We start from the raw sequence: 16,892 nt of genomic DNA on the forward strand, positions 1-16,892 counted from the left end.
TGGCGCTATGATTCAGCAGGTGCAAACTTAACCCATATGCTCTGAGAATGCTCCTATACTTGTATGTTTTAGGCAAAAGTTAATTGCATAGTTAATTTCTTCCTATCAAATAAAATAGTATTACAAGCTAAATATGTAAATTTTAAACCTAAAACATACAAGTATAGGAGCATTCTCAGAGCATATGGGTTAAGTTTGCACCTGCTGAATCATAGTGCCAACATTCTTCTGACTTAGCGCAGTCTATTTTAAATAATGGGGGGCGGGTCCATTGCATCCTCAATATGATTTTTCTTCTGGGTTAATCATAAATGGAGGTCCAAGGAACAGTTCAGAGCACTTGTTTCCTTTGGATGGCAGAGAATAATTGGCTTAGTTTCTATTCCCATTTCTTTTTTAGGGAATCCATGTTTAATTCAAATTTGCAGGCTAATTGTGCATATAGTGTTGCCATAGGTCTTGGTTATCTGGTAATATTTGGAGAAATGAAAGCAGTTCAGGTGGGTCATTGGTGGCACAGGCATCAGGAAGAGATGGAAGAGAGTATGTTTAAGTTGGATATATTGCCACTCCTAGATTGAACCTTTCTCAATAAATTTTAATTCAATCTCTAGGTTGAAACTTTCTTTTAATATTGTACAATTATAATTGCTAATTTTAATATTGTAAAAGGGAGAAAGGTATCATTTTCAGATTGACTGATGGTCAGAATCCCTTTCTTAATCCAGTTTGGCAAAATGATGGGGTTGCAGGCTATACAGAGCTTTGAGTTACCCCAGATAAAAGCCATGGTATGTAGAAGGGGGGGTGACTTTTTTAAATTTAGTAGACATGGACTGCCAATTATTTCTGACTGCCACAATAGTTGGTAATTGCTCTTTAGGGAATCGGTAGTTTATGGCATTTGTTGATCTAACTAAGGCTTTTGATTCCATCGGTTGGGAAGCATTATGGAAGGTGTTGTCTACGTTTGGTTGTTCTGTGAAGTTCATTCATGTTCTCAGGCTACTTCATGATGGAATGACCGCTACCGTCCTCTGTAATGGGCTAGAGAACGACCCATTCACCATCCCTACTGATGTTAAGCAGGGTTGTGTTATTGCTCCAGCCATTTATCTCCATCTGTTTTACCGTAATCTTGATTCTTATTCGTGACTGCCTGTCCTCTGGAATTGAGATTATATATAGCATGGATGGCCAGTTTTTCAATCTGCAGCGTCTCCATTCTAAAACTAACATCACCAGGACTGTTGTTACCAACTTTCAGCATGCTGACGACTGTGCTATGCCTAGGACTCTCCCTCAACATTGGGAAGACTAAGGGGCTCCATCAGCCTGTCCTAGCACAAGTTGCCGCCTTTCTCCCACAAATTGTCATCCGTGGTGAAGCCCAGGAAAATGTTGAGCATTTTCCTTACCTTAGTAGCCACCTCTCCTAGACAGCCAATCTTGATGTGGAGATCAAACATAGGATCTGTTGCACCAGCACATCCTTTGGAAAGTTGCTCCGTCATGTCTTTATTGACAGAGCTGTAGATGGAAACTAAGATTTCCTGGTGTACAATGCAGTGCGAGACATGGATAACACTTCGAAGCCATCTTAAGTGTCTGGACTGGTACCAACAGCACTGCCTTAGGAAGATTCTCCATATCAGATGGGAAGACGGTTGCACCAACGCCAGCATTCTCACTGCAAGTAACGTCACCAGTGTTGAGGCGAAGGTAATGAAACATCAACTTCGCTGGGCAGGTCATTGTGTGCGGATGCCTGATACTCACCTTCTGAAGCAAGTCCTGTTTTCTCAACTTAATTGTGGTAAGAGGACCTGCAGGGGACATACGAAACGCTACCAGGACGTCTTGAAAGTATATCTTATGAAGGGAGGCATTGACCCCACAAATTGGAAAGAGCTGGCTGGCAATAGACTGCGGTAGCGTCACATCCTACATCAAGCCTCAGCCCATTTTGAAGACAATCGCCTTGCTCAAGTGACTGAGAAACGGCAGAGGAGGAAGGAAAGTGTACAGCATCCGGGCCAGCAGTTGTGCTGTCTCCAAGCAACCACCTGTCACATATGTGGAAAAAAAATCTGTTGAGCACGAATTGGACTCCTCAGCCATCTTTAGTCTCATCAGTGACTTCCCCCTCTTAGACATCATCCTCGAATCGAGGGATAGCCATCGACAATTACGAGTAATCTGAGTGCAGTGCATTGGAAAAGGGGTCAAGGAGCAATGAAATTCTGCTTCTAGCTGGAGCCAGTCCAGGGCTCTACACCATGAGGGAGTGAGCCATTGTGCTGCTTGGCTAAGAATTATTGCCTAGTGGTAAAGTTCAAAGCTGAGAAATCTAAAACCACCTGTTTTGACAGGGAGCTGTAATCTTTGTAGGGAGATTCTGGGTTTGTTACCGGCACCCCACAAGAAGAACTAGAGCATGTGATTTTGGTAAAATAAAAGAGAGGAATATGGATAGGAATGGAATTCAGAATAAAAAAGATCCTGGGAAGGACATGCCCAGGTTTATTTTTCCCCAAAGTGAGAAAGATAGTGCCTGCCATCTATTTGAAATGCTTAACTGCACTATTAATGGGGCTGGATTAACCTTGACTATGTTTTTAATTTCCTTAGGGAACAGGTACCACGATATCTGAGGTTTGTCTGTTGCCATCTAAATGTCCTTATATAAGAGCCACTTCCAACTAGATCCAGTGAGATCTTCATTGCTTCTAACTTATCCCAATTTATCTTGTAGCCAGGGAATTTCCTGAAGTTATCTGTTGTTTGTGAGATATTTGGAAGAAACTTGTGCTTGAATGGTTGTTCCTTTCTTTTGCAGTTTCCAAATTCCAATTTATTGCTTTGGCCAGATTAGCTCAGAGGCTGGGAGGGGATGCCTCTTTCTTTATTAAAAAGTATCAGGGGCATTTCATTACTGCTTCTTTGTGCCAATTCTTTTCTTCATGTACATACAAATATAACTTGGTTGTTACAAATTGCATCTGCGCACTTGGATGAAGAAGAGTACCGAGGAACAATTTACCATCAGTAGACATGAATCTGTAAAAGCAGTGCTGTTCCTCTCTGCAACTCCTGTGTTAATCTACAATATCCTGATGTTTACTACAGCAATCACTGTGTAATGGATAGATTTTGTTCAGTCATGACAGAACTAAAATCTAATTGTCAATAGTGTTGTTAAGAAAAAAGGAAGGGGAAATGCCTATGGAAAGGGTGCATTTTTCTTTCAAAATGCCAAAATTGGTACTGTTCAGAAAGCATTTTCTATTCTGTAATCCTGCTATAGTAATCAGAAAAGAACTCTATTGGGTTTTTAAATATTTACTGCTTAGCGATAGAAAGTCGGTTTCACATCACAGGTGGCTTCCCATCTGTTGAAAAGTGCTGCTGCCAGCGGGTAGCTTTAGATATGCTAACCTTAGTTACAAAGATTGAGCCAAGTTTTCAAAAATCCACCGATCCCCATCTTGAACACATGCAAAGCCCAACTTGCATGCACAAAAGTGGACTTCTGAAAAATCTGACCACTTATTTTCAAATGCACCTTCACTTCATTTGTATGTGATAAAAAATACTTCTTGCCATATGAAATTTCAGAATATGTGCTGTCTGATGGTGTTAACTGTCTAAGAGTTCACTTATTAAATATACAGTCAGCTGCAGTGTGGGTATTGTGACTATGCAACACAAACCGCTCTGAACCTATATATACTCAGTATCTGTAAAGTCGGCAGTCTAAGGGAATTAGTCTTATAATGATCTTGTTCTTCAGAATGAAATTAACTAATTGATCCATTTTTAAAAAAGATACTGAGAGTCAGGATTTCATTTGGGTTCGATTTCTAGCTGTGCTACTGATTTTTAAGGCCTTTAGCAAATAATTTAATTTCTCTGTGCGCTAATCCACCATCTGGAAAGTGGCATGATGATATCTCTGTATCTCACATGGGTGCTGTGAAATTTAATTCAAGTTTGAAGTATTCTAAGTTCCTTGGATAAAAGATGCTATAGACATACAAAGTATTTACAATGGGCTTGGTTCCCCATGATAGTGTTCCAGTCTTATACTGGGTAACTCCCTTGAAGTCCATTGAATAGAGTTATGTCAGCATAAAACTGTAGAATCACTGTGGTGATTCAGGCTTATTGTATTTGCTAACATGGAATGGATAAAATAATCTGGAGGAGCGGGATACTTATGGTTGGTAATAAATACACCCCACCCTAATGCATTTCATGATCTCTTTGAACATGTTCCTTTCTGCACTGGAGTTTTTAATATTAAAAATCCTTAATTACCTTTAATATGGAGTAGTTGCTTAATTATTGTATTTGTATACACAACTGTGTTTTTATAGCAACTTGTCAAAGATCAAGAGACAGTGACACAGGAAGTAAAAGGAGAGAGAGATGCCAGTCGGAGAAGGGCTGATCTTGAGGAACACCTAGTTCAGAGGTTGATAGAAATTGACCAGGATGAGGACATTAAAGCTCGGGTGGTAAGAAAATGGATTTAACTTGTATATTTGGAAGGAATGCCTCTTCCAATAAACTAGCATAAAAATCTTTAAAAGAAAAAGAATCCTAATTTTTCCAGGTAACTATAATTACTATATTTTGACCTTATGCAAAGAATCTCACTTAAATGCTGTCCAGACAGTTGGAGTATATTGAAGTCCTGCTAGGTATGGCTTGAGTGAAAGACCTCCTTTGTCTTCCCGGAGTTTGGAAGACGTGAGAATTAGCATGATCCTTCTAGTGGATACTGCTTGTTTCCAGTTTATCTTTCTGATCTCATGGCCATAAACCTCTGGTTTTGATTCTTTGTGGTCACAAGTGATACCCACTAAAGACTTGGTGGGAATCAGCGTGCAATTTAACTGTAGACATTGACTTCCAAATTACAGTGCTCAACAGATGCGGCCAGCTTGGCATTAGGAGCTTGTTTGAATTTCCAAGCTCAGAACTCTTAGCAGCAGCGTTGGAAGACAGTGGTTAGTAACTATATCCATTGTTTGTCCAGAAATAATTGTATAGGTCTGAATTTTTGAACATCTGCCTTCAGTTTTATGGATGCAGTTGGCTGTGGGTAGAAATGCTAGTATTTAGGTGTTTGATTTAATTGTACCTGCAAATCAGATAAACATCTAAACATTAACAAGCAAAGGGAGAGACTTGTAAAGAAACAGTTTGCTGTAGTATGTGGAGGGGAGTTCTACTGCAGCAATAATTCTCTAGAACAGATCGCTGGTAGAGGTCTTTAACAATGGCAGTGTAATACATTTATGTTTAACTGAAGAAAGGTTGTTATTTTTATCTGTAATAGGATAGTGTGCTAAAGTTAAAGTAAATGCATTTCTGCTGGTCACTTTCTTAGCTGGCTGAAGAAAGTTTAGCAAAAGCTGATCAGAAGTGCATTGACACAGACTGGAGAATCCAAGCCTTGCATAAACAAAGATGTGATGATCTAGACCGCGAGGCACATTATAAAGAGATAGCTAAACTTCTTCATGACAACAGAGTAAAAGAAGCAGAGTTACTGAATGCAATGAAGGAAGAGGAGGATAAAAGGGTAAGCACTGTCTGTGTTTCTGAGAGGCGACATGCAAAAGAGAAAATGTGGGTTGCGGCATAGTGTGGAATGAAGAGTCAAAAGGTTCTTATTTAAAAAAAAAAAAAAGTTACCCCAAATTTGTTTTTACCCTAATGCCTTTTCCCTGATTTTGCTGGAGGTTTCCTGGGAGCACCAGAGAAAAGGTATATTAAGGCTAAGAAAAGTGGTCAAGGTCAACTAACAATGTGTAACTAGACTCAACATTTTTCCTAGTCTAGATTCAGAGTAATATCTTTTACCTCCCGTTAGCTGCTTCAAAAGGATCCTGGTGGGTGGCAGGGAAAGCTCTGCTCAAAGGCAGAAAACATTAACTCAGTGTCTTATGGCACTTCTTTTTTGCTAAGTTAAAGATGGTATGTAATTTTAAATCATTCAAGTGGCTTTATCTGTGAAGCTTGCTTTTTGCACATTGCACTTTTATTGGAAATGTACTGAAATGTGTCTGTTGTCCAGTGGAAAGAAGTTATAGAGAAAAGAGCTCAGCTTGAAGCAGAGCAGCTAGCTGCTGCTGCTTTGGACACACGCAGGAAGCAGTTCTTAGAAGATGAAATGAACGATGCAATAGAACTGGCTGAAAAGCTACAAAGTGAAGATGGCTATTTTGGTGAGCATTCAATATAATACATCCATCTCCAGCGTACATGGCATGGATATTACACTAACTTGTCTCTAAAGTATTTTTTACCAATATTCTACAAATGCAGGACTGGAAGAGACCTCGATAGGTCATCGAGTCCAGTCCCCTGCACTGAGGCAGGACTAAGTATTATCTAGACCATCCCTGACAGGATTGTCTAATGCAGTGGTTCCCAACTTGTGGCCCGCAGGGGCTTTCAAAGTGGCCCGCCACTCCCACACTGGTTGCAGAAGGGAGCCGCTGCCTAAGGACCCACGCGGAGCGTGTTGCTGCGGGGCTAAAAGACCGGTGCAGGCTCCTTGCTTCAGCCAAGGGGACGGGAGATCAGCACTCCCCTCCCCTTGGCTGTAGCAGGGAGCATGGCAAAGCGGTCTGCCTGGGTCCATAGGTGCTGGGGTCCCTGCTGGAGCTAGAAGGAGGGGAGTACTGATGTCCCGTCCCCCTGGCTGCAGAAGGAGCCACTGCCTAGGGACCCAGGTGGAGTGCACGGGGCTACAGTTTCTCTGCTGCAGCCAGGGGGACGGGTGATCAGTGAGGAGAGAGGCAGCCTCCTTGCTGAACTCCTTCTGTCTGGCTGCAGTGGAGCCTGGCAGAGACTGGTGGCCCTCAAGGGTTGTAATGATGGTATCTGTGGCCCTTGAGCCAAAAAGGTTGGGAACCACTGTAAGCTGTTCTTTAAAACCTCCAATGATGGAGATTCCACAACCTCCCTTAGGTAATTTGTTCCAGTACTTAACTACCCTGACAGTTAGAAGTTTTTCCTAATGTCTAACCTAAATCTCCTTTGCTTGAACTTAAGCCCATTAGTTCTTGTCCTGTCCTCTGTGGATGAGCAGAACATGGTCTGTGTATAGTTAGAGAATACAAAACGTAATACAAAATTGCTCATTTTTACCTCTGTTTCTCTCTCGCCATTGTGTCGTGTCTACAAGTATGTCGTATCTTTTTGCCACTGGGATTTTGTAAACTAAAAATGAGTCAGAAAATATCTGTTAAATCATCTAATCCTAAATCAAAGCGGGATTGTACCCTATAGTATATTTACACATCCAACTCTTTGCTCAGCAAGATGAAGCTACATATGCACGCTCCTAATATCGCATAATCTGCTACTATCAAGGATTAATGATTCATGATATTGAATTATAAATGGACATTCTAGACTGAAAAGCTTGGGGGGAAAAAGTTTACTGTATCTTAAAGGCTCTCTAAAATTAAGTGGTGTTACAGAGCATTGTTTAAAATATCCAGAAATTGTTGTTTTTTTTTAAATGTCTTCCTCTGCTATTTAGAAAACTCTTGAGAGAGAAACACCAACAAAATGCTTAGGCACTATCCCTTATTATCTTCTATACAATCACACACAATGGTCTCTGCCTCCAAACGCTGTTCTGTGGGTCATCCACCCTAATCCCTCAGCACACACAAATGGTGTAACTAAAATCAGTGTTGCTTTCAGAAAGGGTCACACAAAGCTTGTCCAAGTGAGGTCACAAGGGTAGCTTGCTGGAAGTGCCTAATTAGTCTTCTCGCTAAGCATGCCACCTGTTAAAACTACAAGTTCCAGCATGCAGTATTCTATCTGTATCTTAATGGACCATTTGTCAGCAGCTTAGTCACTCATATTTTTACAAATATTCATTGTGAGACCTATAGTTTCTGAAAATCACAATTTTATAAAAATGTGTGGTCTTGGCCCCACAGTCTGACCATTTTTGTTCTAAATTTTCCAATTCCTAATTAATTGGAGCTGTCTGCACACTAAGTCTTAGGCCATGTCTTCACAGTGAGTTATTTCATGGCAAGTCAGGGTGTGAATCTACAGTGTGCCCACCTTACTATGTGTCCCATGTGAACACTGCTACGACGCAGTGAAAGTCCAGGAGTGCAGCTGAGCGTACCAGGCTTTCTAGTAGTATGCTATGCTGCACTCCAGGACTCTCACTGCACTGTAGCAGTGTTCACGTGGGACTTTACCGAGTGGCAAGCTAGCATGCTGTAGATTCATACCCTGGCTTGCCATGCAATAACTTGCCATGTAGACTAGCCCTAAGTAGATGTTCTGCTTTTGCCTCCTGAAAGATGATGTTTTCAAAACCTCAGGTTTTGAAAATGTGCCTTTTAATTCTTAAGGTTTACAAAGAAACCTTCTCTCTATTTCCCTCAGAGAGATTGCGCGATTTAAGGACTGGGTGCGTACAACAAGATGTAGAATTCCAGCAGGTACCCACGGAAGCCCAATCCCCATCAGGATATGTCTGTCTAAATGACTTATCTACAGAAGAGTCCTCAGCACACTGTAAGTTACTAAATTTTGGAATAGTCTTTCACTCTTAATTTTGGAAGCATTATCCAGACACTACGATGGATGAATCGGTCTTTGCTAAATGTGCAGATTTATTTGTTAATTTATTTCACACCTTTAAAAACAGTAATTGTGAAGGAAGTAGGCATCTCAACTCTTCCTTGTTATGAGAGATGCCTCTTGTGTTAGACCCAACTATATCATCATCCCATATTTGTATAGGATTTGCATTTGTATCTATGGCTTAAGCATCTATACATAGCTCTCTGTGGCTTTTGGGGGTGGAGAAAGTGTAGGGATTGCCTGTCATTCAAATCATCTTGAGAGGACTCCTTTGTTGTGGCCAGTAACTAGCCTCTAATTATCTATTCCGGGCTGCCTCTGTTTCTACAGCCAATTAAAATGTTCGTTAAAAGTTATTCCTTAGTTGTATATCTTATTGTGAAACCCTTCCTACACTACAGTAAACCTGAATACCTTTGAAACATTGATAGTGCTTTAGCTTCTCCATTTGCCACAAAGTATAGTAAGTACAGTAATGATACATTTTGCAAAGGACCTATAAGAACCCCTAGGAAGTAGGAGTTTCTCTCCACTTGCAGTATTTAGAGCTGTCTCCTGAGTAATCATGGAACTGAATGAAGGAATAAAGGTGCAGTAATTGTCTTGTTATATATTAAAGACTCAGCCCTGCACTATTCTTCTCCAACAAGAAATAACTTTGTACCAGTTTAGTTATGAAAAATTGAATCCTGTAGGGGAGGTCAGACTAGATGATCAGGATGGTCCTTTCTGACTCACTCTGAGTCTTTGTAACGATTAGTTGTAATATTAATTCTGAGCCTCTTTCATCCCTAGTTTCTTTAGATAGAAGACGAGAGGACCTGGAATGCAGAGAGCGGGAACTGATGGCAGAAGTGAGAGAGCTCAGGCAAAAACTTACTTCACAGGCCCGGGCTACATATCCACTGCCTCATTTTCCAGACACAAAATGGACCACTTAAGAATGCACACTTTATACTGCAGCTGTACTTTAATCATTGAGATTCTAAATAGTTACATTGCGATCAAAGAGACTGATTTTAGATTATTTATTATAAATGCTTTTGGAATATTTTTATATATAAAAATAAAGTACTAACTAGAAATGTTATAGTTGCACACTTCTGATTGCTCTGTCCATAATTACACTTCGTTCTTGATTTTTTTTTAAATAAACACACTTTTTTTATTGCTGAACAACTGCACAGTCAGTATTTGAGTACATTGTATATTCAGGTTACATCAGTTCCCTGAAAAATGATGTGTTTGTCAATAGTGTTTAATGGGACTCTTCTGTGATCTGTCTGTTATCTGGCACAATCAGCCTATGGAATTCATTGCCAGGGGAAGTTGTGAAGGCCAAAAGCATAACTAGGTTCAAAAAAGAATGTAGATTAATTCATGGAGGATAGGTCCATCAATGGCTATTAGCCAAGAAAGTCAGGGATGCAGTCCCATGCCCTGGGTGTCCCTAAACCAGTGTTTCTAAAATATGGCCACATGCAGCCATGAGGGGCTTTTCGTGCAGCTATGACAGCCTCCTGTGCAGTGATCGGGGGTGAGCAAAACATCGGCCCTCCCTTTTCCTTCCTGGTCCTCCTGAATGTGCCTCGCTGCACCACCTCTGGCGATAAATGGGGCAAAAGCAGGAGCAAGGTGAGTTCTCAACCCACCTGGGGGGAGGGGGCTTGAGCTTCACCTCTGGGGTGGTTGGGCATTGACCCCACTCTGGCTGAACATCGGCAGGTGATGGCTCTGAGTGCTGAGTCTCAGCTGCGTGGCAGTAGGCTCCGGATATGCAGCGCCAGGCCCTGGCCATACAGGCTGGGCCCTTGCTCCAGCTGTGCAATCCTCAGCTCCTGCCCCGAGTGCCAGCTCCTGGCTGTGGTCACATGGCAGCAGAGCTCACCGCACCCTCCCCCATCGCCCAGGCCCTCACTGCTTCCCCTGGCCCTGAATCCTACAGTTAATTAAGTATTTTAGAAAAAAGTGTCAGTGTAGCCACCAGCAAGAGTTGGTGGCCACACTCCATGGCTACCAAAAAATTTGTTGTGAGAACCCCTGTCCGAAACCTCGACTGCCAGAAGCTGGGACTTGCCGATTGATTATGATAAATTTGTCCCATTCTGTTCATTCCCTCTGAAGCATCTGGTACCAGCCACTATCGGAAGACCGGATACGGGGGTGGATGGACCATTGGTCTGACTTAGTATAGTCCATTTTTATGTTCTTATGGTGCATTCCAAAGGAGGCAAAGGTGATCTAAAAGTAAAACTAGATACATTGGCCAGATCCTTAGCTCCTCTAAATCATCTGTAGCTCCACTGACTCTGATGATGCTAAAATGATTTATATCAGATGAGGATTTTTCCCCATATAGGTCTTGGAACATCATATAGAAGCTGTAACGAGGAATAAACAAACTGGAGGATTGGGCCAAAAGTAATCTAATGAGGTTCAACAAAGAAAAGTGCAGAGTCCTCCACTTAGGAAGGAAGAATCCCATGCACAGCTATAGACTGGGGACCGACGAGCTAGGCAGCAGCTCTGCAGAAAAGGACCTGGGGGTAACAGTGGATAAAAAGCTGGATATGAGTCAGCAGTGTGCCCTGGTTGTCAAGAAGGCTAATAGCATATTGGGCTGCATTAGGAGGGGCATTGCCAGCAGGTCACAGGAAGTGATTATTCCCCTCTATTCGGCATTGGTGAGGCCGCATTTAGAATATTGTGTCCAGTTTTGGGCCCCCCACTACAAAAAGGATGTGGACAAGTTGGAGAGAGTACAGCGGAGGGCAACAAAAATAATTAGGGGGCTAGAGCACGGGACTTATGAGGAAAGGCTGAGGGAGCTGGGCTTGTTTAGTCTTCAAAAGAGAAGAATGGGGGGATTTGATAGCGGCCTTAAACTACCTGAAAGGGGGTTCCAGAGAGGATGGGGCTAGGCTGTTCTCGGTGGTGGCAGATGACAGAACAAGAAGCAACTGTCTCAAGTTGCAGGGGGGGATGTCTAGGTTGGACATTAGGAAAAAGTTTTTCACTAGGAAGGTGGTGAAGGACTGGAATGGGTTACCTAGGGAGGTGGTGGAATCTCCATCTTTAGAGGTTTTTAAGCTGAGGCTTGACAAAGCCCTGGCTGGGATGATATAGCTGAGGTTAGTCCTGCTTTGAGCAGGGGGTTGGACTAGATGACCTCCTGAGGTCCCTTCCAACTCTAATATTCTATGATTCTATGAATAAAAAGCAAAGTAAAACAATGTCAGGTTTTTTTAAAAATCTACAGCTGGAATCTGCCACTACAACGTATAGAGATTCAGAATGAACTACTTAAAATTGGTATGAATAGCTGAGCTCATCAAATATGTGGTCCTGGACAGTGAGTTGCTCATTCTTTGTACGAAGCACTGAAGTTTCCTGTATCCCTCTACCCTATCTCAGCTAGCCACTTGCTTCTGACCAAAATATTTCCCTTCATGTTTGGGAGCAAAGAATAAACACGTTTCATTTTAAAAAGTCCTCAAAAGCAGCAGTTTCATAAAAGCTGAGTAACTATATAGTCCACTTTTAGAGCATGTGCATTTGAGGTTGGAATCTCTTGGCCAGTAGCGTCTATTAGGGCCACACCTGCACCCTGAGTGCCTTCATGTCTCCCTCCCAATGGCATAAAGGGCAGAGCGAGCCAGCCAATACTCAGTTCCTCCTTGTTGCCTATGGCTGAGACAGAACTGAGAGCAGTGGCTATGCGTCTTACACACTTGCAATAAAACTGATATTTTTGTACATAGTTATTTACGGTAGATAAATAGTTGGGTAGTTAGCTTAGTTTTTCTTAGGTTTCCATTCCAGGAAAGTTTTCATATGCTTTTAGCCCTTATGGCTGAGTAAAAATCACCAACATTCAAATAGTGACCTTCATATTAGGTGACTGCTCCTCAGCGATGGGCATGCATCTGCCTGTTTAGCTTAGATGAGGGGCATATCACTGACAAATGTTCCATTTGTCAATTCTTTTCTAAAAACCCAAAAAGTGAGGGAAGTTGGTTTAACGCTGTATGTGCTGGGCAAATCGATGAGGCCAGCTTCTGACCGAGGTACACAAGATCTACCCCCATCTCTATCAGAAGTGCTCCGGTGACTGAGTGCTCTAACCTCCTCTAGCACTTCAGCTCCTGAGCAGTATTCCTATGCTGCCTCCACCTTGAAGTCCTCTTCATCAGCAGAAAGAGGACGCAGCAGTGCTCTGCTGAAGTGCAGGAGAACAGGTCTTCACAAAGAACCCTTTAAGGAGAGGCATAGGTCACTACATGTTTCCTCTCACAAGGGTAGAATAAGGCCTGACTTACCTCTTTCTGGCACCTGAAAATATTCCAGTCTTGATACACTGGTATTGGCTAAGGAGCACGCACAAGCAGTCTCTGTACTGCCTCTACAGCCCTGCATGTGGTGCCAAACCTCCCTCTCTAGTACCCATAACCTTGGTACCAGCCTTGTTGGCACTGTTTATTCTGATACCACCTTCTCAGAATTGCTGCTCAGCTTACTGACAGTCTTGACACCAAGATTCATGTCTCTGGAAGATCACATCTTCCTTCCTCGAGTCACCACTGCTATTGTCAGTAGTAAACATTCTCCCAGCAGTGCTGACCATGGATACTCCTTCAGCACTGGATATGTCAGCTGTACCAATGAAAGATTTTTGCAGATCAGTTCCTGGGATTCCTATTGTCTCCTCCATACAGAGATGCAGGAATATTCTTTTTTTTTTTTTTCCATTGGCATCAGATAATAGGGAGGTTCTCCTACTTACTTCCCAAGATCCCCTTGTGTGGTCCCAATATATCTAACAGGGAAGCTGGGGTTCATGATCACTATAGTAAATACAGGAAATATAGACATAGATATATTCCACCTGGTACAACACCCCTCCTCCCCATGACGCCCAACTTACAGCCCTCATTCCTGACTGTATTTGGCACCTTGATGCTTCCACCGAGCTAGGAAATTATCGTCCTTGGCCCCCTCTAGACCTAGGTCTCCCTCCCAAGCAGGGTCCATGAGAGTCCAACAACACCAGCCACCCCCAAATGAAAATTGCTGATCCGCAACTATTTTAATTATTTGTATTGCCATAGCACTTACGTGCATATCTCTAATGAAGAACTACATCAGTCACCTGAACTGCTCCCACTGCTATTCTTATCATCTTTACCTGATGAAGCTGTGGGCCCTGTATGCTCCACCACACCCTGATGACCACAAGGTCTTTCAAGATCTCCTTTGTTGAATGGCAGAAACTTTAGGATTCCAACTGAGGTAGTGCAGGAGAAGTACCATAAACTGTTGGATACCTTGCACAGCTGTCCAGACTGGCATAACCAGACACACTGATTATGTGAATAAATGAGGGACTATTAGAACCTGCATAGTTCTGACAGACACCTCGCAGCTATTCCGCCAACATCTAAAAAGACAAACAAAGTGCCAGGTGCCATCTTGGGGGTTTGAGTACCTTTAAACGCAGCCCACACTTCGCTCTCTTGTTATAACCACTGTACTGGAGAGAACAACACAGCAAAGCTCTAAGGCAACTGTAAAGAAAAAGAACTCAAATGTCTGGATCTTTTTGGATGGAAGAGTTACTCTCTCTGCCAGTCTCCATTTTATGATTGCCAATTACCAGGCATGCTTTGCTAAGTATGATTACATAAAGTGGATCTAGAGTTCTGATTTCACAGACAAACTGCCCCAAGAGACAGAATTAAGAGCCTTCATTGCAGAGGCTCAGTTAACAGCTCAGATCTCCTTACAGGTGTCAGCCATTCATGGAGGTGGTTTATTATTTATGATGGTGTTATGATGCCCATGGGAGAGCTCTCTCACATTGGCATACAGCGTCTTCACCAGACGTGCTGCAGCAGCGCAGCTACAGCACTATACATGTAGACATGCCCTAGGACCTCTGCAGAAGTCTGGGACTCAAGATAAATTAAGAGACGTCATCCATCCTTAGTGCCTACCCAGGAATTAGAGCGAATAGGGGCACTGCTAGAGTTCACAAAAGTGAATGCATGTCTACCGCAGATCAAATTCAAACCATGGCAGGTTTCCTAAATCAGTTGCACGAACCAAGCTTACAGAACAGTAGACTAGGTTCAAAGTTATTAGGTCACATGGCTTCATACACATTTGTATCTCTACATGCCAGACTTCACATACCTTTATTATATGCAAAGATGAGTGAAACTGAGCAACCAAATCAGTAGGCCAGTCCATAGTCCAGCAGGTGTCCTGAAGGCGCTAGTTTGGTGGACGTATCTCAATCAAGTACACCAGGGCGTTCCATTTTTCTCCACTGCTTCCCTCACAAACAGGAGTGACAGATGCTTCTAACTTGGGCTGGCGCGTACATCAGTGATAGACCTTAGTGGTTCAGGAGACAAATTAGCAATCAACATTACGCAAAAGAACTACAGTAGTGTGAATTCATTGTTTCATTTACTATATGTGCTGCTGTCTGGATTGGGGCCCCATTTATAATATTTACCATCAATATTGCAAAATTACAATAATTCATACAGGATAAACCATGTCAGATACCATTAGCCCGGTTATGATGTGCTGAATATGATGATATTGTTTAGGAGCCTGTGTCACATCTGTACTGTAAGTTATAACTATGTATGGCATATCTGTATTTCAAACTTGTGCTGGGCTAAATGCCCAGGCAAATTGGAGTTAGCCCTGGTAACTCATCGAGGACCCAGGGAGGGAAGCCAGGACTACACCCTATGAGTCATCAGGACATGTAAGAAAATGCCCAAGGGACTCTGAGGCCTTTCCAGGCCATGTGCTGAGGGTTTGTGTTTGGGACAAGCTGCATGGCTAAGGGGATATAAAATACAGCTGCACCACTTAGTCCCTCCCAGGTCTCGCCCCCGCCCCTCCCCAGCTTGTCTTCATTCCTGGTTCCTAAATCTCTGGATCAAGTCATCTGCAACTGAAGCTGTGAAACGAAGGACTGAGACCCATCCAGGTACTGGATGTACACCAGAGGAGCAGTACAAGCCTGCAAACTCCACAATTCTGCGGAGAATCTGATAATATATGGACATTGTATGTATCTGTCTGGTTTTATCATATAACACCTCTCACCTTGTTTGTTTCTTTCCTTTTATAATAAACCTTTCGTTTTAGTGGAGTGGCTGGGAGAGTGATATTTTGGGTAAGATCTAAACTTATACTGAGCTGGTACTGCGGCTGACCTTTGGGGTCTAGAACTTTTTGATAAAGAGCATAGAGTTTTAATAACTTATCTATCTCTTTACTGGACTTAGTGGTTGATTGGGAGCCTGAGATTAAAATGCAAAGGGGGTTGTGTAATTTTTGTTTTAGCTTCTTGATAACCAGTGTGGGGAATCAGCATTGTTTGTGGATGATTGGGAAGTCTAATGTCAGTGTCACCCACCAGTGCTGGGAGAATCTGCTCTCCTTTTGCAGCCTGCTCCGTGCCTTGGTTGGCTGTTCCCTTGACTGCTGCAGCCACCACGCGCCTAGTCTATATACTACTGCTAAAATCCCCCACCAACCCATCTCTCTGCTCATGTCACTTACACCTCCACAGCCCCCCCAGACCTCCTGCATGAAGGGCTGCTGTCTCATCGGGGAGGCCCTAGCCAGCTTCACTCAGTCCTGGCCTCCTCTGCACCAGCCTGCAGTATCCTCTTGTCAGTCACTGTCCCATCTCATCCATCCGCCCCCCCACTCCTCCAACCTGCTGCATGGAGCAAGACCTCCAGCTTCCCATGTGTCATGTGACCTCCCCAGCTTCGCCTCCTTCAGTCCACATCCAGTCCCTCCCCAGAGTCTTGCACACCGATCCTGCTGTCAGGGCCAGCCTTAAGGGGTGGGCGATCAGGACCATCACCCTGGATGCGCCAACTAACCAGCGGGGGAAGGGAGGTGGAGAGCAGGAAGCCAAACACGTTTTCCCTGGGCAGCAAACACCCTAGTGCCAGCCCCGCTTGGTGAGTTCAGTGGGCTTAGCTGGGTGCGGCAGGGTCTGGCCTGGTTTGTAAGATCCCAGTGCCTCCTACAGCGTCCCCGCCGCCGTGCTGCACTGTCGGTCAGTGCTTAATTTGTGATCAAAGCGGTGCCGGGGCTCAAGCACATTTTTTCCATTCAGAACTGATGCAGCCAGCCCAGCGGTGCCGGGGCTCAACCCAAGCGCTGCTGGGGGTACAACCACCACTGCCCTTGGAAGGCGAACACACTTTGTT

General features: G+C 43.3%; 1 protein-coding gene across 1 annotated transcript in view; it reads left to right on the forward strand.

The window, feature by feature from the left end:
* TBC1D31 (TBC1 domain family member 31) overlaps positions 1 to 9,725 on the forward strand; it is a 34,384-nt gene extending 24,659 nt beyond the window's left edge. The window contains exons 18-22 of the mRNA XM_067530973.1: positions 4,380 to 4,520; positions 5,399 to 5,593; positions 6,089 to 6,239; positions 8,440 to 8,571; positions 9,436 to 9,725. Of these exons, the coding sequence (XP_067387074.1) occupies positions 4,380 to 4,520; positions 5,399 to 5,593; positions 6,089 to 6,239; positions 8,440 to 8,571; positions 9,436 to 9,581 (765 nt within the window). The 3' untranslated portion in view covers positions 9,582 to 9,725. The remainder of the gene's footprint in view (positions 1 to 4,379; positions 4,521 to 5,398; positions 5,594 to 6,088; positions 6,240 to 8,439; positions 8,572 to 9,435) is intronic.
* The last annotated feature ends 7,167 nt before the right edge of the window (positions 9,726 to 16,892 follow it).

Source organism: Emydura macquarii, unplaced genomic scaffold (genome assembly GCF_026122565.2).
Source record: "Emydura macquarii macquarii isolate MOO-44397 ecotype Brisbane River unplaced genomic scaffold, CSIRO-AGI_Emac_v2 contig_369, whole genome shotgun sequence".
NCBI classification, from domain to species: domain Eukaryota; kingdom Metazoa; phylum Chordata; order Testudines; family Chelidae; genus Emydura; species Emydura macquarii.